The 16,354-nt window shown below is 38.1% G+C and overlaps 1 protein-coding gene across 1 annotated transcript; it reads right to left on the reverse strand.

The window, feature by feature from the left end:
* Positions 1-3,076: 3,076 nt before the first annotated feature.
* Positions 3,077-15,971, reverse strand: LOC101293675 (nitrate excretion transporter 1-like). Its single transcript, XM_004295945.1, has 4 exons — positions 15,869-15,971; positions 15,418-15,635; positions 14,550-15,091; positions 3,077-3,896 (listed from the first exon to the last, which is right to left on the reverse strand). Exons 1-4 carry the CDS (start codon positions 15,969-15,971, stop codon positions 3,077-3,079), a joined length of 1,683 nt encoding a protein of 560 aa, XP_004295993.1.
* Positions 15,972-16,354: the final 383 nt, after the last annotated feature.

Raw genomic sequence — 16,354 nt, forward strand, 5'->3', positions numbered from 1 at the left:
AGAGGCGATCTACTCATATAGACTTAAGATATGAACGGTGGAGATAGTAAAAATTACAATTAAGGAAGTGGTGTAATGCCCTACTACCCTAAAAACGTAGGACCAAAAATAAGGGAGTCTCTCAATGGAAGGGGTAGTATATATATATATATATATACCAAACTATATTTGAAGTCAGAGTAGTATAAAAGGTAATCTGAGACCTTTTAGTTTATACTGCTCCAAATATAGTTTAGTATAATATCATGTGAATCCTTCTATTCTACTTTAAACTCCAAATATTGTGTCCCTATAGCATTAATTAGCAACACGTGTTATGAAGTTGATGCAAATGTAGTTATGATATTTAGTTAATTCTCTTGTGCAACATTTCTCTTTTACAGTGGTAGCGGTTGAGAGTTGAGACAGTATTGTCATTAGACACAACTTTTCTACCACTAAAACAAGAACCGGCTACCAAATTTAAATGTAACATTTTGTTAATATACCTTGACCGCAGTAGTCTCTGTTTCTAACAATAAAGGAAGTGATTGTTTCCTTATGTTATCCATGTGTCACGGAGTCGTTAATAGAGCATGCAGTACATTTTACGAGTTGGTGCTTGTTAGAACACATGTACTTTGTAGAGATTTTTGATTTTTTTTAGGACTTATTTTAGAAGTTTATTGTAATAAGGGGTTTAGTTTCATGTCCCCATGTATTCGGCTATTTCATTAATGCATGGGTTTGAGGGAAGCCACACTAGTCCTTTATTCACAAAAGAAGAAGAAAACAATAAAGGTGACATGTCTGGTGAAATAGTAACATACATAGATGAATATCTTATTTTTCTCATCATTATTTTGATTATATTTTCTTTCACATACCTCTTATATTAGACAATATAAAGGAATGATCTTCCTATGGATGTATAAATTATTTTTGTAGACTGGGAATCCCAAAACCGGCTTCATACCAAGCAACCCATGGCCCGCCTAAGCCTCAAAGCCACCACCCAGGGCAGCCAACGCCACCCATTGACTGCCTAAAGGCAATACATTCACCAGGCGTCAATAGAGGGTCAAAGACAATGCTCGAGAAAAAGGGTCGAAACCCAGAAATGAAGGAATGGAACCTCCCACATTGAAAGTGAGGAGGAACCCCTCCCTACACAAGCCTATATAAATAGGCACAAGGTTCCTTATGAGGTAAGTCCAAAAACCCTCTTTTTCCTATTTTTGCCTACGTCACATCTATATTGACTTAAACATCAGAGTGGCGAATCCCGGTACACCCGGGGCTACCTTTTGACGTGTTGATTAATTTGACAAGTTCGAGAAGGAAAGAGGCGAGACTTCCGTTTCCTAGCTAGTGACACGAGATCCACATCGGTACCATGAGCAGACCTTGAAACAATTTTGGAAAATTTTGGTAAGTGTAAATGAACTTTGGGCTACTAGAAATTTAGTACATTATGTTCGAGAATATAAACTTTGGTACATCAAATTCCATCCTTGACCTGATATACGTGCATAACGGTAATTACGCTGTTAGTTTGAGGGACATGTAGCCTACTTTCATTGGTAAATTGGGCTCGATGTACATAACGGTAACATGTATCCATGATTAATTCTCCAACGATAAAAAAATAAAATAAAATAATAATAACACTGAGTTTCATATTCATAAACCCAACCAAAGCAAGCACTCCCTGGCACCTATCAACCCAACCGAGCTGAGTAGTCCCCAACACTCAACATATATACAATTCTTGCACAATGTGCTAAATACACACTTGTAACAACTTCAGTTACAAGTACATTGTACACATAAAAACACAAGATCTCATCGACGTGTGACTGTTGGGAAAGTTACGCATAAATACTTTATGGTACCGCCATGATCATCTATTGCTTCGTCTTGGTACCATCATGATCTCTCATTACTATGACATGGTACTGCCATCATCACTCTTTGTATACTGCCATGAATGGAAATACCGAATCATGGCACGAATGAATGAAAATGCCGAAACATGGCATGAACTAATGAAATTATGAAAATGCTGAAACATGACATGAACTAATGGAAAGCTAAACCACGACACTTAAAATATGCTTAAATATGGCCCAATACATATGATAGCCCAAGAGTCCAAACTCTCCAGTAGGGGCATTACGATAATTGTAGGGTGACATGCCCAATCCTAGGGGTCATTTGGCCCGCGGGCGGCCTGTCGGCCTTAAGGGCCAAAGTCCGGTCCGGCCCATAGAAAAGCCCATCTCGGCCCGGCTCATAAGGCATGAGGCCGGGCTAGGACGGAGGGTTCAAAGCTTCGGCCCGACCCGTTACATGCCCATCAAAGCCCGCCCGGCCCTTCCTGGCCCTAAAAAGCCTGCCCTAAAGCCTTTTCAATTGTTTTATTCATATTTTTTATGGAGTTATTAGTTAAATATGTGAACTAATTAATATATTAAGTCATCTTTTATGTTGATTTTTTTTATTACATTTAGTTCTGTCATTAACAAATCTTAAATTTTTTATTAGTTTTTGTTTAATTTGATAAAATTTTATTAAATATATATATATATATATATGTATAAAAGGCCCAGCTCGGCCCATATAAAAGGCACGGCCCGGGCCCGTGGGCTTTGATTTTTTTGAATAGCCCGGCCGGGCTTTTTGACGACCCCTACCCAATCCTATATCTATAAATATTAGCATCTCCACACATTAATGGTAAACCACCACTACCATCTTCTTCCATTTCCCTTTCTCTCATATGTGTTTGACTTGGGCGTCGGAGAGTGGAAGACTGCCAACCCCAGTCTTCTCTCTCTAACGCTTGTGTTTCATGTTTGTAGGTGAGATTTTGGTGATGTGAGCTTCACGATTTCCAGCGGACATCCACGAAAACACATACTAGTTTGGACACAAGAATTTCCCATAACTCAATTTTTTTAATTTTTTTTTCTTATTCAGAGTAAACCCCTTTAATTAAAACAACAAACATCACTTCTTCTTTTTGAGGAAATACAAACATCGATCACTTCTGTTCTTCAAAGAAAAAGAAAACTCACATCTTCTTAGAATCCAACTAACCATCCGAACTATCATTTGTATCCTTCACATTTTGATACCTGTACAACCTGGCACACACTAAATAATAACCAAAGTTTACCACTCCAATTATAACTAGCATCCAGTACACATTCTCTAGCTTCCCATCGTTTATGTTGTCTGGTAGCCATCTTGTAACCCTCTGAACCATTTTAATCAAACCTGTTCCTAAATAAAATGAAATCCCAATGACCAACGAGATCATCACTGTTGCTGTGCTTTTCAGCGACGAAGGAAATTCTTGGTAATACAACGTGACTTGTCCTGGAAAATGGAATGCCTCTCCAATGCCTGCCAAAGCCAATTGTGGGAAGAGCCACATTGCCAACATAGGGACAGTAGTTGCACCAGGATGGTCTTGGGAAATTTTGAGCCTTTTAGACTCCACCAGAGCTGAAACCGCCATGGCCAACACCTTTAGCACATGCCCTAATCCGATACGTTGGAGGGGTGTTGGAAAATGGCCGGTTAACTTCTGCCACATCGGACATAGTACTCTATCAATGAGGGCGAGAAAGATGATATTGGATAGTAGAAGGACGACCATAACAGACCCAGCTGGTATTTGAAAATGAGGGCCTAGGTGACCGTCCATGGTTAGAGCCTGCAAGACAGTCAAGCTGCCTTGGATTCCTATTGGGGTGCCTAAGAATATGCTTGTCGACCATAATGGCATTATTCTTACAAGGGTCTTGAAATCTTCTACTTGTTGAACTGTGCATAGTTTCCATGGCTTTGCAATTGTCCCATCTGGTTTGACGTCTCCTTCAACTTTCTGTGCTGCACGGTTAAGGAAACTGCATACAAAGAGAGCACTGTTAGTTTATCTATATAGTCATTCTCAGGTAAGGGCCTCCCGAAAATTATAGAGCGCACCCGGGTGCGCGGCGCACCCGACATCTCCACCGTCCGTTTGAGCACGTGGACTTCGGCCGTTAGTTGGGCGTTTGCGGTCTGTTGGGTAGGCGAGTGATGGGGCTAGGGTAAGTAAGTGGATGTGATCGCTCCTCAGAAACTCAACTTTATGGTTTCGCCCATCATCGACGACGGAAGCGATCGTCTTTTTCTATGGAAGAGAGCCACATCGCAACCTCTTATTTCGTCGTGCTTAGATTGCAGAAGACGGCCCGTTGTGTTCCAATTCCGGAAGACGAAGATATGACTCTGTAGCCTTCGACTGGAATCTCAAGGACCGAATCCTGAACGTGAGGAGATCGGCGTCTGAAAGGGTTAGGATCAGGCTTTGATGAAATTAAGGGTCAGCATACTTTCTTCGATGTGTAGTTATGCACTACTTATTAACTTCTCATTCGTTTGATTTGCTTTAAGATTATTTTTACTGGTCTTTAAATCTAGGGATTCTATTTCATGTACAGTTCATTTCTCTGCATTTGGAGTTTGCTTTGAATATTGAGTGGTAACTGATGATGGATCCTGGTTCAAATTTTATCATTTCATCCATTAAAGCTAAAGCTAAAGCCTCCCTGTTTAAAAGGAATAGTTTCCATAAGGGTCCAGTTATTTGCAAAGAAATGTTGTTCGATTAAATTGGAAGGAGCCCAGAAATCAAGAATGAAATTTAGCAGAGCTTTTTCTTCATTTTGTTTTGCAAGTATTCATTGTCCAATATTATCTACTTTTAGTTGTGTTCTTTCTTTTAGGTGTTGGTGTTGGTGTTGGAGTTTTTTGCTAACTAATGTCAGACTTTTCAGTCATGAAAGTTTTGGTTCTGCAGTTTGTCATATCAATTCTTTGACGTATATGGTTTCGATTTACTAAGTTGCGGTTTTGATGGCATGTAGTCTAATACAAAGGTGCTTCAAGAAGAAGTGAGGCTTTTAGAAAACCTTTCTCATCCGAAAATTGTTGTGAGTGAGAATTTCTTGCATCTATTCTAATTTCAATGACTTGAAGTGTTCCACATTTCTGACCCTATACTTGGTTGGTTTTGGTTTCTTAGAGATGTTTGGGAACCGAGAGGGAGGATGAAACTTTGACTATGCTGTTGGAATATGTACCTGGTGGATCCATACAATCACTATTGGAGAAATTTGGATCTTTCTCTCTTCCTGTAAGCTTTTTGTCTACTAAATTATGGTAGTGTAGGTGTGTTCTGAATGCAAATGTTATAGAAAAATCAGATATGGTCTGGTAGTCCCTTGTTTTGTGTTGGTTATGTTCTTAGTGCATTTCGGATCTGAATTGTTGAGCAGGTAATAAAAAGATTCACCAAGCAGTTGTTGCTGGCTCTAGAATATCTTCAGAAATTTTGAGAGTTGTTCCTCCTTCTGAGACATTTTCTCTACTGTGGTTTATCCATGCAGGGAAAATTGGTGACTGGACAAGAAGTAGCTGTGAAAAGGCTTTCAAAGAATTCAAATCAAGGAGAGTTGGAGTTATGAATGAACTGAGACTCGTGAATGAACTCCAACACAGAAACATTGTTAAGATGTTAGGATGTTGCATTCATGGTGACGAAAAAGTTCTGATATACGAGTACATGGAATGAAAAAGTTTAAACTACCGCTTATATGGTTGGGAATTACTATGACTTTAATCTTTAGTAATTGAATTCAAGTATATGTTCAAGAAATTGTATCTGTGCTATCTGATGCTTTGAATTTGATCTGCAATGTTGATGCATTAACTTTGGTTCTCTAGAGCTGCAATGATATTAAACCCGTATTTCACTATGTGAACTTAACATGTAACTGTATTTTCCTGACTGTTTTGATCGGGGTCCAAATGTTATCAGATATATATGAATTTTCTACCGTACCCGTATTTTACTATACCCATCACATCCTATGGACAATTTTATAAATTCGATTTGCAAGATATAGTTGTTTCACAAAGATCTACACTTGCATAAAACCTATTAAACAAGTTATATAACTTTAGTAGGCACGATGTGGTTCCAATGACAAATTAAAAAACTTCAAACTTGACCGTTTGATATGATCAGTGTATTCAAATACAGTTATGGAAAAAAATTCATATGTTTTCGATAAAATTTAGGTCACGATCCACGCAGTCAACCTTCAACCAACGTCACTTATTACACGAAAACACTCTTACCCACCCTTATTGACTTATTTTGGCCTATTCTTCCTCACACACATGAGATGAGATGCAGCTGCCCATGTAAAAATTTGTGAAATTAAACCTCCCGACGATAGGGATCCCCATAAGGAATAATAAGCGTTAATAGAGTTAACCACCTTAATCGGGGTCCAAACATTATCGAACATATGTGAATTTCCTACCATACTCGTATTTCACTATACATATTAGATCCTACGGACGATTATTTAAAATTGTATTTGCAAGATATAGTTGTTTCACGAAGATCTACACTTGCATAAAATCTACTAAACAAGTTATACCACTTTAGTAAGCACGTTGTGGTTCTAATGACGAAAATTAAAAGAATTAAAACTTGACCATATGATATGATTAATGTATTTAAATATGGGTATGAAAATAAATTCACTTGTTTTCGATAACGTTTGGGTCTCAATCCACTCGGTCAACCTTAATCCAACGTCACTTATTATACAAAAACTCTCTTATCTACCCCTATGTGACATAGTTTGGTGGATTCTTTCACATACAAAACTCTCACATTGATAAGATGTAACCACCCATGTAAAAATTTAGGGACGTTCATCTCCTGACGATAGGGCTCCCCATAGGAAAACATAGGCGTAAATAGGGTTGATTGCTTCTATCGGGGATCAAACGTTACCTATAATATGTGATTTTTCAACCATAGCCGTATTTCACCGTAACTATCACATCCTATTTCATAATATTTTTGAAAATATTGCTTCCTCCGTATAGTTTGTTCACAAATATGTACACTTGCATATAACTTGTTAAACAAGTTATACCACGTTGTGGTCCCAATGGCTAAATTTTACAAAATGAAAATTCAACCGTCTGATATGATAAGCGTACTTAAATATGGCTAGGGAAAAAAATTCACTTGTTTTCAATAACATTTGGCTCTCGATCTACGCGGTCAACTTTAAACCAATGTCACTTTTACACGAAAGCTCTTTTACCTACCCCTATATAACCTAGTTTGGTTGATTCTTACACTCACAAAACTCTCACATTGATGGGATGTAACCATCTATGTAAAAATTCAGGGACGTTCACCTACCAACGATAGAGCTCCCCGTAGGAAAGCATACCAAAAATAGGGTTGACTGTTTTATCGGGGACCAAACATTACCGGAAATATGTGATTTTTCAACCATAGCCGTATTTCACCATAACGATCATGTCCTATTTCACAAGATTTTTAAAAATATTGTTTCCTCCATATAGTTGGTTCACAAAGATGTACACTTGCAATTAACAAAATAAACAAGTTATACCATATTAGTAGCCACGTTGTGGTTCTAATGCCTAAATTTAATAAAATGAAAATTCAACTGCCAGATATGATCAGCGTACTTAAATACGGCTATGGAAAAAAATTCACTTGTTTTCGATAACATTTGGCTCTCGATCAACGCGGTCAACCTTAAACCAACGTCACTTATTACACGAAAACACTCTTACATACTCCTACATGACCTAGTTTGGTTGACTCTTCCACACACAAAACTCTCACATTGTTGGGATGTAACCATCTATGTAAAAATTTTGGAGCGTTCACCTCCCGACTATAGGGCTCCCCGTAGAAAAGTATAAACGTAAATAGGGTTGACCGCTTCTATCGGGGACCATATGTTATCAAAAATATATGATTTTTCAACCATAGCCGTATTTCACCATACCGATGACATCCGATTTTTGAAAATATAGATTCCTCCGTATAGTTCGTTCACAAAAATGTACACTTACATATAACCTAATAAACAAATTATACCACATTAGTAGGCACGTTGTGATTCTAATGGCTAAATTTCACAAAATTAAAATTCAACCATCTGATATGATCAGCATACTTAAATACGGCAAAGGAAAAAAATTCACCTTTTTTCAATAACGTTTGTCTCTCGATCGACGCGGTCAACCTTAAACTAACGTCACTTATTACACAAAAACGTTCTTACCTACCCCTACATGACCTAGTTTGGTTGATTCTTCCACACAAAAAACTCTCACATTGATGAATTGTAACCACCCATGTAAAAATTTAGGGACGTTCACCTCCCAGCGATAGGGCTCTCCATAAAGAAGCATAGCGTAAATAGGGTTGACCGCTTCTATCGGGGACCAAACGTTACCGGAAATATATGGTTTTTCAACCATAGTTGTATTTTACCATACAGATCACATCTTATTTCACAATATTTTTGAAAATATTGCTTCCTCTGTATAGTTGGTTCACAAAAATGTACACTTGCATATAACCTACTAAACAAGTTATACCACATTAGTAGGCACGTTGTGGTTTCAATGGCTAAATTTCACAAAATTAAAATTCAACTGTCTGATATGATCAGAGTACTTAAATACGGCAAAAGAAAAAAATTCACCTTTTTTCGATAACGTTTGTCTCTCGATCCACGCGGTCAACCTTAAACTAACGTCACTTATTACACAAAAACGCTCTTACCTACCCCTACATGACTTAGTTTGGTTGATTCTTCCACACAAAAAACTCTCACATTGATGATATGTAACCACCCATATAAAAATTTAGGAACGTTCTCCTCCCGACGATAGGGCTCTCCATATGAAAGCATAGTGTAAATATGATTGACCGTTTCTATCAAGGACCAAACCTTACCGGAAATATGTGATTTTTCAACCGTAGCTATATTTTACCTTACAGATCACATCCTATTTCACAAGATTTTGGAAAATATTGCTTCTTTCATATAGTTGGTTCACAAAAATTTAAACTTGCATATAACCTACTAAACAAGTTATACCACATTAGTAGGCATGTTGTGGTTCCAATAGCTAAATTTCACAAAATAAAAATTCTACCGTCTGATATGATCAGCGTACTTAAATACGGCTATGAAAAAAATTCACCATTTTTCAATAACGTTTGGCTCTCGATCGACGCGGTTAACATTAAACCAATGTCACTTATTACAAGAAAACGCTCTTACCTACCCCTACATAACCTAGTTTGGTTGATTCTTCTACATACAAAACTGTCACATTGATGATATATAACCATCTATGTAAAAATTTAAGGACGTTCACCTCCCGACGATAGGGCTCTCCATACGGAAGCATAGCGTAAATAAGGTTGACCGTCTCTATCGGGGACCAAACATTACCAAAAATATGTGATTTTTCAACCATAGCTGTATTTTACCAAACAGATCACTTCCTATTTCACAAGATTTTTGAAAATATTTCTTCCTCCGTATAGTTGGTTCACAAAAATGTACACCTGTATATAACATACTAAACAAGTTATACCATATTAGTAGGCACATTGTGGTTCTAATGGCTAAATTTCACAAAATAAAAATTCAACCGTTTGATATGATCATCGTACTTAAATACGGCTATGGAAAAAAATTCACATGTTTTTGATAACATTTGGCTCTCGATCGACGCGATCAACCTTAAACCAACGTCACTTATTACACGAAAACGCTCTTACCTACCCTTATATGACCTTCCACACACAAAACTCTCACATTGATGATATGTAACCACCCATGTAAAAATTTAAAAACGTTCACCTCCCGACGATAGGGCTCTTTATAGGGAAACATAAGCGTAAATAGGGTTGACCGCTTCTATCGGGGACCAAACATTACCGGAAATATGTAATTTTTCAATCATAGTTGTATTTCACCATACCGATCACATCTTATTTCACAAGATTTTTGAAAATATTGCTTCCTCTGTATAGTTGGTTTATAAAGATGTACACTTGCATATAACTAACTAAACAAATCATACCACATTAGTAGTCACGTGGTGGTTCCAATGGCTAAATTTCACAAAACCAAAATTCAACCGTTTGATATGCTCAACGTATTTAAATACGACTACAGAAAAAAATTCACTTGTTTTCGATAATGTTTGGCTCTCGGTCGACGCGGTCAACCTTAAACCGACGTCACTAATTACACCAAAACGCTCTTATATACCCCTACATTACCTAGTTTGATTGATTTTTCCACACACAAAACTCTCGCATTGATGGGATGTAACTATCTATGTAAAAATTTAGGCGCGTTCACCTCCCAACAATAGGGCTCCCCATAGGAAAACATAAGCGTAAATAGAGTTAACCGCTTCTATCGGGGACCAAACGTTACCAAAAATATGTGATTTTTCAACCATAGTTGTATTTCACCATACATATCACATCCTATTTCACAAGATTTTTGAAAATATTGCTTTTTCAGTATTGTTGGTCCACAAAGATGTACACTTGCATATAATTTATGAAACAAGTTATACTACATTAATATACACGTTATGGTTCAAATGGCTAAATTTCACAAAATAAAAATTCAACCGTTTGATATGCTCAACGTACTTAAATACGACTATGGAAAAAAATTCACTTGTTTTCGATAACGTTTGGCTCTTGATCAACGCGGTCAACCTTAAACCGACGTCATTTATTACACGAAAACGCTCTTACATACCCTTATATGACCTAGTTTGGTTGATTCATTCACACACAAAACTGTCACATTGATGATATGTAACCACCCATGTAAAAATTTAGGAACGTTCAACTCTCGACGATAGGGCTCTCCATATGAAAGTACAAGCATAAATAGGGTTGACCGCTTCTATCACGGACCAAACGTTATCGAAAATATGTGATTTTTCAACCATAGTTGTATTTCACCATACAGATCACATCTTATTTACAAGATTTTTGAAAATATTGCTTCCTCCGTATAATTGGTTCACAAAAATGTACATGGGAATACAACCTACTAAACAAATTATACCACATTAGTAGGTATGTAGTGATTCCGATGGCTAAATTTCACAAAATTAAAATTCAACTGTCTGATATGATCAGCACACTTAAATACAGCTAAGGAAAAAACGGTTGACCGATTTTACCAAGAACTAAACGTAACCCGAAGTTTGTGATTTTTCAACCCTAGCCGCATTTTACTGTTACGGTCACATCGTATTTCACAGGATTTTTAAAATTTTTGCTTTCTACGTATAGTTGGTTCATAATGATGTACGGCTTATATAGAACCTACTAATCAAGTTATACATCTTCAGTAAGCACATGGCGATCCGAGGTCATAAATATGTGAAAACAAAATTTCACCGTTAGATATGGTCACGGAAATTAAATACGTCCATGGAAAAAAATCCACCCCGTTTCGGATTCGTTATGCCCCCCATCGAGTCAGTCAACCTTATTTGGACCTTATTTTTTACATGAAACGCGATGAACCGGCATCGTGCGAAACCCTAATTTTTCCTGTTTTCGAAACTAGAGCTCGTATATGTGAGATTTATGAACTCATGAAAAAGTATTGTTAAGTTGACCCTCCGGTGGTTACGCTCCCCTTAGAAGTGGCTAACCATAATTACGGTTGACCGATTTTTCTAGGAACTAAATATTACTGGAAGTTTGTGATTTTGCAACCCTAGCCGTATTTTATTGTTCCGGTCACACCCTATTTCATAGGAAAAAATAGGTTTATCTTTCTTTTCAATCTATAAATTGATCTAGCACCGTCAAATTTCTTTTTCTACTAAAAATCCAAGTCCCACCTGGTTGCGATTCCTGGATCAGCCCCAGTCAGCAAGAGTCATGATTTAAGGTGAAAAAGAATTTTAGACACTATATAAAGCCTCTGTTATATGAGAGAGTACAATACCACAATATGCATTAAACCATGCATGGCAGTAGTAAAGCACTAAACCAATATTTCCAGTTTTGACATGAAAGTCACATCTATGTGATCAAAGATTATAAATTAATGGAGAAAGATGACAATGAGATAGACTTGATTCCACCTTTTGAACTTGAAAATGGTGAACAGAAGACTTTATATACTTAGGCAAAAGTTTCATCCCAAATTTCTAGTAATGGCAAAAACCAACAACAGTTCTGTAAATGTTTCTTCGTTTGGCAATGATTCCAAGCTCCCTTGCCTCCGTCCTCCAATTTGCAGATCGTATCAATAGTTTGATAGCTCTGCAAAAATGAAATAATTGTGGCTTATGATTGTCTCATAATTTATGATCTAAAAGTATGACATCATTACTAATTTACTACAAAATATTAGGACATTGAACCTCAGAATTCTTTTCAAGAGAGGCAACAAAATGGGGGCTTTATATGACAGTTGTTCAAAGAATTGGTTACCATTAATGTTGTAGCAGCTAGAAGCATCTTGAATCAGGCTAGCTATATAAAATGTGTCATCAGGGAAGAGATGCCAAACAACTGTGATCTAAGGTATGATCAATTTTTGAAAAGCATTTTCCTTTCTATCCCTTATACAATTGCAAATGCATTTCTGCTTTTTAGCTAGGTTTACACAAAAGGGATGGAGAAAGCAGTTGCTTCTCCAAAAAGCACTATCATCCAGCTCTAAAAAAAAATAAAACCCATCCTTGTCCAACTGTGCTACGGTGATTTGCTTTTGTATTTGTCTTCATGATTTGAGATCATATTTGCCTCATATCACACAAGTGAGAAGATACATTCCCCTTTCTTTCACTATCGACAGAACCCCTGTACATTTCCCTTTCTCTCACTTCAGAATTCCTGAACCTCAAACTCTAATACCCCTCTAATCCTAATCAGGCATAAGCATTACCTAATGAACTTTGTTTGATCTCCTACCTGCCTATCTCTCCAATTATATATCATACTTTTTCAGTTCAAAGAAATGGATTAGAAGACTATTTGAATGACGAGCACACTGTCAACTTACAAAGATTTCAATAGTTCAGTTGAAAGAATATCCTACCATTTCAACCAGGTATTGCCTCGATTCCAGAATCTAATTACAACTACTTGTCATCCCAACCTAAGTAAGCCAAACTCGAATTCTTAGCCCAAACATGACCTCAAATTATAATTAGAATCCATCATTTAAAAATCAGCACATGGTAGAATCCATCACTTAATCATCAATTTACTTGTAAATTAGAGCTTGTCCAGCACTTGAAAGATTCATGATGCACACACAGTATACAAGTCGGGATTTGGAATTCACCATTGTGAAAAATACTACTTGCATTATGCAGGTAAACGTAGAATTTTATGACCCCTAAACCCCCTGGTACATCTAAATTTAAATGCAAAATTGCCATCCTATGACCCCTAGACCCCCTGGTACGATATAGACTATCCAGAGTTGCATTATGCAGGACATTTGTTACTACCCCATGAGAAATAAAAACTTTCATCTCTCATCTTGAACAACTTCAGTCCCTAAATTCAATCGTATATTTATAAAGTAAGTAAAACTGCACACAATCAATCACCACAAACTCAAACCCATCAACAACAAAAAAACAATCCACAATTCCTATTCCAAATTGAACAAATCCAAGAACCCACATCGACCTGCTAAAATTGAATGAATGACATCAATCAATCCAAATATTCAAGAATCGTAAAAGCAATACCAGAATCAATCACAACAAACTCAAACCCATCAACAACAGATATGTAAGAGTCATACCAGAAGTCCAGTGATATAAGTTGCAAAAGACGGATCTCCGATCCAAACTTCAATTCACCATATGCAGTTGTGTTCCTGGGTTTCAACCCGGGTTGTCTCTATTCTCTCATCTCACCTCTTTTTCGATATGATATTCTGGCTCAGAAACCCCTTTCATCTCCTTGTTCCTCCTAGTTTGTGCGTCTTTACCCTACAATGGTATAAGACTACTCTGCCCTCCAGTTAAACTCAGTCAAACTTACATTTTGTTACTCGGCTTGACGTCGGCTTCGACTGGTCCAAATTGGTGTCGGTTTATAGCAGCCAACGCCTTCGCCACTCTCGCCGCAGCTCGAAGAAGAAGGCTTAGAGTGGCGGGGTTGAATTTGAGGGACTTGATATGGTGTACGAAACCGGAGGAGCAACAGAATTGGCCGACCCATGAATTAGGCACCACCGCTATGGCTTCCAAGCCTCACCATCTTGAGCCCCAGCCGCTCCACCTCCAAGCACAGCCTCTCCTTCATGTCCTGATTTTGAACTTGTTTACGGATTCAGAATGAGGTCTCAGCCACAAGGAAGACGAGAGAGAGGAAGATGAGTATCATGATTCATGACAGAGAGAGAGAGAGAGAGGAGAAAGGATGAGAAACGACTAAAACGAGGACCAGCCGACTTAACATCGCGTTGTTTGCACGCGCTCTTTGGCATCTGGGTGCGCTGCGCACCCAGGTGCGTTGAATAGGCTCTGGAGTTTAACCGAATAGGCTCTGTTGTTTAACTATGGTACGAATTCCCAATTTGAGCATAAATATATATGATCATATTCCCAATTGGAGCATCCTATACCTGAAGCTCCCGCTAGGTGTTGTAGCGACCCCGTTTGTCTCTCCCTCTTCCCCATAGTAACAATAATCTTTGCTTTCAGATGAGAGCTGGAGATTCCATTTTCGAGTAGTAGCAACAACGACACGAGTTAGACCGGCAAATGGACTCCCCTGAGGCTTACTATGACGGTAGTATCGGGTTCCAGATAAGAAAATGACCATGCCAATAACGTTGGCAGCGACAGCTAGGCCAAAACCCCATTTAAAACCCAAATTGTCCTCCATGTACACGATGACGGTTATAGCCAACGTTGAGGTAGAGTATATGCTAATGAAGAACCAGTTAAAGAAAGTTGCTTGATGTTTAGGATTATCGAATTGATTTGCTCCGAATGTTGCTAGGGTAAAACGTGTACCTCCAATGCCAAGTGATGCCAAAGTTACACCCGTATACAAGATTGTGTATTGCCAAAATGAGGTTGATTGGCATATTTCTGATCCCATAACACAAGGTTGAGGCTTCAACGAATCAAATGTTACCGTTAATATTAGAAGAACAATACCCTGTAAATTCAAATACAAGTACTGCGGTAAAAAAAATTATATACGACACTTAACAAATAAGTAATACGATATATATTTAGGGTGGTGCTATTAACACACAATTATTCTCTATTTACACCCCTAATTTACTGAATAAGACATTTGAAATGGTGTATAAATACAGAAAGCAGATGTGTTAATAGCAAACGCCCTATATTTATATATGCATGTCTTGCCAATACGGCGTTTAAAAGAACCGGCACGAGAGCTTGCAACAAAACTGAGAACCGACCTATGGATAAAATTTAAGAACAACACTCTAACAGACTGATCCACTATTTTATTACCAGCAAGGAAATGCAGGAAGATATGGAGATGACCAGGAAAGGACCGAAGAAAGAGTCGGCTATGATAGCTCCAAGGACTGGGAAAAAGCTAGAAGAACCGTCAACCACGTTTGCAATCTGAGCAGCATCGATGCTCTTTTCATTGAATTCTTGAATCAGAAATACTATCAAATTTGAGAGCCATCCTCCCACCGCAAGTGTCAAGCCTAATGTAGCCCCTGCTCGATCAATATAGAACATATCAAGTTATACGTACGTACATATTAATCAGCCGCGCGTATATATGTATAACTATGTTGAAAGCAAATGCATGTTGTGATAGAATTACTTTACCGCAAAAGTTTTGAACTTGCATGAGTTAAAACAGATCAACAATATATGACTATATGTACGTATATCACTTCAGACACTAAGTTAAAAGGTGCGATTACTGCTGGGGAGAGAGAGAGACCGATGATGAAGGGAAAAGTGATCCAACCACCGTGTCTTCTTCTGGAATCAGATGATGATACGATATGGTATTCATCAGTGTGGGAGAGGGAGCCATTCTCCATCTTAGAGCAAAGGTCAAATCTAGCTATGGATCAAATATGCAGAAGCTCGAAGTTTGCTTCGCCTTAATTGATTGGAACGGGTGTAGGGTGCTGTTTGAGATGAACCTACTACATGGGATCAGTGTTTTAAAAAACGCGCCTCGGGCGCGCCTTGAGGCTCAAAAAGCGCGAGGCGGTGCTGCAACTGAGTCAGCCTTGATGGGTTAGGCGCAGAGGCGCAAAAAACGCAGAACAAGGCTTGAAAAGCGCAAAAGGCGCACATAAGGCGCGAAAGGCGTGCGCCTTCAAAAAGGGGGTCGTTTTGGGTTTTTGAAAATAAAGGCTAGGTTTGTGCCGTTTGGCCATTTCGAGCCTCCCTCTCCCGGCCCCCAAACACAGCCTCC

Source organism: Fragaria vesca, linkage group LG3, assembly GCF_000184155.1.
Source record: "Fragaria vesca subsp. vesca linkage group LG3, FraVesHawaii_1.0, whole genome shotgun sequence".
In the NCBI taxonomy this organism is placed as follows: domain Eukaryota; kingdom Viridiplantae; phylum Streptophyta; class Magnoliopsida; order Rosales; family Rosaceae; genus Fragaria; species Fragaria vesca.